This window comes from Belonocnema kinseyi, chromosome 3, assembly GCF_010883055.1.
Source record: "Belonocnema kinseyi isolate 2016_QV_RU_SX_M_011 chromosome 3, B_treatae_v1, whole genome shotgun sequence".
In the NCBI taxonomy this organism is placed as follows: Eukaryota; Metazoa; Arthropoda; class Insecta; order Hymenoptera; family Cynipidae; genus Belonocnema; species Belonocnema kinseyi.
Genome location: NC_046659.1, coordinates 79,152,861 through 79,159,166, shown reverse-complemented (window position 1 = coordinate 79,159,166; position 6,306 = coordinate 79,152,861). Strand labels below are relative to the sequence as shown.

Here is a 6,306-nt window from a genome sequence, read left to right as displayed (position 1 = left end):
GTGGTGTTTCCTATATTTGTAGGGGGGTGGGGGTGGCTGGGGGGTGAAGAGTAGTCCGTTTAGCGTGCAATCGACTCGGGATACTTATAAGATACTACCATGATTTTTTCAGATTTTTTGGTACAAAAATAAATTAGGCCAAAAACCGGCTTTACCGACCCTCCCCCTTTGTGTACATTGTTGAAAATTCACATTTTTAAGTAAAAAATTAATTGTTGTGCTTAAAAATTCAACGGTTTGGTTGAATATTTGAACTTTTTTGTTGAAATTTTCTTTTCTGGTTGAAAATTAATTTTTTTTTAAACTCAAAATTGAACTATTTTGTTGAAAATTCGTTGTTCTTGTGCTCAAAATTAATTTTTCCTAATTTAAAATTTAACTAGTCCAATTGAATATTCCATAATTTTGGTTGAAAATTAATTTTTTAAATGAAAATTGAACTGTTTAATTTTTGTATGAAAGTGAAACTATTAGATTGAAAATTAATTTTTTTGGGCTGAAGATTAAAAAATGTTGTTAAAAATGCACTATTATTATAAGAATTGATATATTTTGTTGTTGAAAATTAGTCTTTTTGGTAAAAAATTAATCTTCTTGTTTTGTAAAATAATTTTCTAAACTGATAATTGAACTATTTGGTTAAAAATTGATGTTTTTTAGTTGAATGTTCAACTAGTTGGTTAAAAATTCATTCATTTTCAAGAAAATTCTCCTTATTTCTCATGCTTTTACAGTGTATCGACTCGTCTGGAAAATATCTTTCATTGAAGATACATATGAATATATCAAATATGCATTAAATTTTAAGTATATGAAGATAAATTAAAAATTGTTTTAATTATCATTCAAATTCGTAGACCAAGAAAAAAAAGCCAAGAAACGATTATTTATGTTTTAAGTGTTATTTATTTAATTATTCGATGGTAAGAAAATATATTCAAGAATATCTAGTAATATAATTTGCCAAAGCTTTCGAAATTAAACATATTAATACTGCTATTTTTTAATTATTTAGATATTTGCAAAGACTGAAAAAAATCGCGAAATTTATATAAATTCCGAGTCGATTGTTTCAATTTTAATTCGGATTTTGTTTTCCAAGTGCCTTTGGTAAACAAATACCTCAGAAGCAACTCCAATTGACTTTCGTAGGAGTACTTTCGATGGACTTTTGCCTAGAAAATACTTTTTTCCTGAAGACAGCTTGTAAGTCCTCATCTCAGATGTTTCTAGTCAGACACTAGCATCTAGTATCAAAGAGCTTTCAACATGTACCACTGTCAAGTTGGCATAATACCTCGGGGAAATCATTGTGTACCCCATAAATTGTGTCCCCTCTCTCTTCAAACAATTCTAAGTACGTAGCCTCTTCTCTTATCGCATATGAGTCCCATAAGGGAGAAAGAGATATGTAAAGTGGTTGTGGTATTGAGGGAAGAGATGGGAAGAGAAGCGTAGAGAGTAAAGAGAACCTAAGAGACTCTTCTGCCTTAGCAAAGCTCAGGCTCAGCGTACGATACCCGGATATGGGGCCCTACACCCCCACCTCCACTATGATTCCCGGGTCCTATAACCAGGATGGTGGGGATACACGGGGCCGCGGATAGCAGGGATCCATGCTCGAAGGGCAAGAGAGGAGATCTCACTTTTTCACTCAGGGTCAGAACCGTACATCACCCGCGCAACATAGACTGACGATCGTTGGCCCGGATTTCCATGTGCTCGTATCCAAAGGCATAATTCCCGCACTTAATTCCTCGGCAGAAACGTTTCGTCGGTAATGAGCACCCGATGATCTCGTTGACGGATTTACAGTGTTTGTCTGTCTTCCAGCTGCATTATCTCTTCCTCCTACTTCTAAAGAGGTATAAAGCTGTAGACTGTATAGAGTTTAAAGTACAGTTTTTGCCTTCAAAGTCGAGAGTCTAATACCTTTTCTCAGTTTTACTGCGCATCGCGCAATACTTCTGGTTACCTCGCACAGAGGCAAATTAAATTAGATAATATGAAAGAAATTATACGTTAGGGCTTCGATTTTTCAGGGTGGCTGCAGGTCAAGGAAATCCGGAAATCAGGGATTTAAACAAAATTGTAGTTATTTCTGTAAGGAGAATTCTGAGTAACTGTCTGGAATAATCTCAAATTACTTTTTATTCACTTGTTAAACATAAAATCACCATGGTCACTTTTTAAAATAAAAAGATTGCCTCCGTCACTTTTATTTCAATAAATTAACCCATACTGATTTTAGATCCATATACCTATTCCGGAATTTTCTTGAATTCTTTTAACAAATATTTAAGGGTTTTCAAAATATCCCTCATGTTTTTAACAAACTTTAGGCATTTGAAGGGATTTCAAGGGATTTCAAACGATTTCATAGGATTTGACACATTTTAGGGTATTTTAAAAGGTTCCAAGACAGTTTCAAGATATTAAAACATTCTAAACTAAAGGAATTACTAAGGATTTCTAAGGATTTAAAAAAATATGCATGGGATTTTAAGGAATTTGCTGGAATTTTGAAAAGATCTTACAGTATACAATAAGATATTAAGATATTGTAAAAGATTCAATTGTATTTTAATGATTTAATACATTTTTAAATACATTTTCCGGGATGTCAGGAAATTTCATCAGATTTTGTGATATTACACGGGATTTTATAATGTTTTACTAGATTTCAAAGCAGTTATTCTTAAGAATTAAGGGATTGCGTACGATTTCGAAGATTTTCAAATATTTTAAGATTTTTTATAATCTTTTGAAGAGTTTGAAACATTTTAGGATATTGTAAAAAATGCAAAGAAAATTTTAATCGATTTCAATCATTTGAATTTTTAAAAAGATTTTGAGGTACAAATCGTTAAAATTCCAAGGAATTTTCAACAGCTTTAACCAATTTTAAGAGATTTCAAAATATTTGACAGAATATGGGGGGGTTTACAAATATTTTTCATAATTTAAAATATTTTAGGTTATTTCAAAGATTTCAAGGCATTCTTAAGATCTTTACAAATTTTTAAGGGATTTCAAAATATTTAAAAGGATTTGAATTTTTTTTAAGAATTTAAAAATATTCCAAGGATTTTTAAATTTATTTTAATCATTTGATTTGAAGGAATATCATCAGATTTTATAGAATTTCACACGATTTTATGTTTATATGGGTTTTACAGAGTCTATTCGCAAGAAGTAAAGGATTTTGTAGGGTTTCAAATATTTGAAGTGATTTTCAAATTCTTTTAGATCTTTTAAACTCAAGTTGAATTCTTAGGAAATTCATCAAATTCTTTTTAATTCCTTTATTTTCTCTAAACTCATTTGAAACTTAATGCATTCAATTCATTTTTTAATGCGCCATGCATTTTTATGAATTTCATCATATTCATTTGAATTCTTTTGAATTTAACTCAAATTGTTCTGAAGTCTTATGAATTCGTTAAAACTTACCTAGATTATTTATCAATTTCATCGAGTTCTTTTTAATTCTTATAAATTCGAAAGAATATTAGTTACATTATTGATATGCGTTAGTCTCTTACATTCACTTTGTGAGTTAGTAAAAAGACATTTTTTTCAAGTAAATTAGGCAGTGCAAGCTCTAAGAGTAATAAATTTAAAATGTATTAGTTTATAATTGTTCTATTCTATTTATAAACCACTCTACAGGTGAATATTAAAAATGTTGCAAGAAATTAAAAAATTAAAAATTAATCAGGTAAAAGCCAGGGAATTTTGATAATGAAGTTTTGCGGCCGGTACTGTGCTGAGAATTGATATTTAAAACCCTTTTTATGAAATATAATAATAGCTTGAAAGAATTTGAGGATTTTTCAGGAAATTTAAAGTACTTCAGGAGAGTACCGAAACGTTTCCGAAGACTGCAAGCTTTTAAGTTTAAAATAAAAAATTCCTCATTTTCTCGTTATGTGCAAAAAATCGAAAATTTTCTCGAGTCCAAGTAGAAAATTTTTAAATGTTCAAACTTTCAAACTAATCTATATAAAAAATCTTAAAGATCCACATAAAAAAATTCGTTCTCCAGTTTTGAGTTCGTCCATATATTGCCTAACAATCAATGAAAAGGGAAGGGCCATTTCATCCAAAAATCCCCGCCATAAAAATGTTTCATAACATGTGGACCAATGCCAGAACAAATCAGTAGAAGAATTGAAGCTAAAATAATAGCAAGTGTCTGATTAGTTAATAATTTTGTGTTTTTTTTTCTTACGATAGGAAACTCTAAACGCGGATTGCGTATAAAAGTAGCTTTTATACGGAAGCTTTGGTTGCATAGAAAGAAGTACGACATTGGAAATTGGCCAGGTGACGATGAGCGATGACCAATCTTGGATTCAGGCGCGTTCGTTAAGCCGGAAGTGGTTACACTTAACGTATCGGTGACGCAACATTTATTTGCAACGATTTATAGACTCCTTCGCTCCTTGCACCGTATTTTATGGTACGTCTCGTTTAGGATCCATCCTTTCATAATAAACGCCCCATCTGGCTAAATGCTAAGATAAAAGGCACTTTCAAAGTGTCATTGACTGAATTTTGAAATTCTCATCGCATCAAAGTGAATCACAAAAATTCATTTTCATCGCGTCGATTTTTATATTCGAATATTATGATTATTATTATTTATTTATTTATTTATTTATTATTACATCCTTTCTTTTTTTCATTTCAGATCCGATGAGGACGACCCAAGTGGGGCAAAATATCGTAGAATGGAGGACGACAATATGCAGGACAAGGAGAGATTTGCCAGGTGAGTATCAGGCTCAAGTTAAATAATTATGGTCTTTATGTTACCCCAATTTGAAGGAAGAATGTTAAAAGTCTGAGATTAAGGATTTAGCTTTTAAAGAGAAATCTCCATATGGAAAATGTATGATGAGGCACTTTTTCCCCTATTCCCCTCTTTTCCCCTTTTTTTAAAAAAGAATTGCTCTTTTTTTTCTCGGTTTTCAAGAAACCTCCCCTTTTTCTCGTTTTACTTTATTTTTTTTTAGATTCGAACGGATAAATAGAACCTGATAAGAAAATATAACTGTTTTTGGTTGAATCATTTATAGGAAATTGAACTATTTTGTTAAAAAATCCTATTTTTGGTCGACAATTCGAATTTTTAATTTAGTTGATCATTCGTCTTTTTCAATGAAAATTTTTCTGGATTAAAAAGCAAATGTTTTCTAAAACATTGGATTTTTTAGCTTAAACATTCAACTTTTTTTTTGACAGTTTATTTTTGTTAGTAGAAAATACATTTTTTTAAATTAAAAATTAATGTATTTCTTGGAAATTCGTCCTTTTGGGTTAAAAATTGCATTATTTTGTTAGAAAATTCAACAATTTGGTTGACATTTTTTTCTCTTTTAATTGAAAAAATCTTTCTTATTTGAAACTTTGTATCTTTTTGTAGAAATTTTCGTTTCTTTTTCTGAAAGATTCATCATTTTATTCAAAAGTTCATATCTGGCTGCAAATTTAACTATGTTGTTGAAAATTTTTTATTTTTCTTGAAAATCATTTTTTTAGCAGAATATTTTACTATTTAATGTTTGGTTAAAAATTGATATTTTTAGTATAAAATTCAAATATTTGTTCGAAAATTTATCTCTTTTTTTTTGTGGAAATTTCATCTTCCTTTTTTCTGATGAAAATTAATTTTTTTAACTGAAAGTTGAACTACATATTCCATTTTTGGTTGACAGTAAATCTTCTTTAGTAGAAAGTTCAATTATTTAGTTAAAAAGTATTCTTCATTGTTACAAATTTATTTCTAATGGTGTAAATTTATTCTTCCTTGGTTTAAAATGCAACTTGTCTGGTAGAAAATGAATAATCTATTTCGGTTGAGTATTCACTTATTTCGTAGAATATTCGTCTTTTTTTGTTGGAATATCGACTATTTCATTTTAATTTTGTTAAAATTATTCATTTCATTCTACTTTCAATTCATCTCTTTTTTTGAAAATTGTCCTATTTTGTTAAAAACACGGTTTTTGTTGCTTTCATGAATTAATTTTTTAAACTGAAAATGTATATATTTCATTTTTGGTAGAAAATTCCAATTTTTCAATAGAAAATTAATCTTCTTTGTTGAAAATTCCTCTTTTTAGTTGAAAATTGAAATGTTTTATTCAAAATTCGTTTTTTGTTTGTTGGTATAAATTAATCTTTTATACTGAAAATGTAACTTCCATTTTTGGTAGAAAGTTCGAATTATTTGGTAAAATAATAATCTCCTTGGTTGGAATCTAATCTTTTTCATTGAAAATTAAAGTATTATATTAA

The 6,306-nt window shown here is 29.3% G+C and overlaps 1 protein-coding gene across 10 annotated transcripts in view; it reads left to right on the top strand.

Annotated features, from left to right (window-relative positions):
- The window catches only part of LOC117169459 (aryl hydrocarbon receptor nuclear translocator homolog), a 78,123-nt gene that overhangs the window by 26,240 nt on the left and 45,577 nt on the right, over positions 1-6,306 (top strand). For 7 of the 10 annotated variants that reach the window (XM_033355848.1, XM_033355849.1, XM_033355847.1 and 4 more), the window contains one exon: positions 4,697-4,777. In XM_033355848.1, coding sequence (XP_033211739.1) covers positions 4,697-4,777 — 81 coding nt within the window. Of the gene's footprint in view, positions 1-4,239; positions 4,466-4,696; positions 4,778-6,306 lie in introns of all 10 variants that reach the window. The other 3 variants (XM_033355850.1, XM_033355852.1, XM_033355851.1) reach the window with 1 other exon arrangement.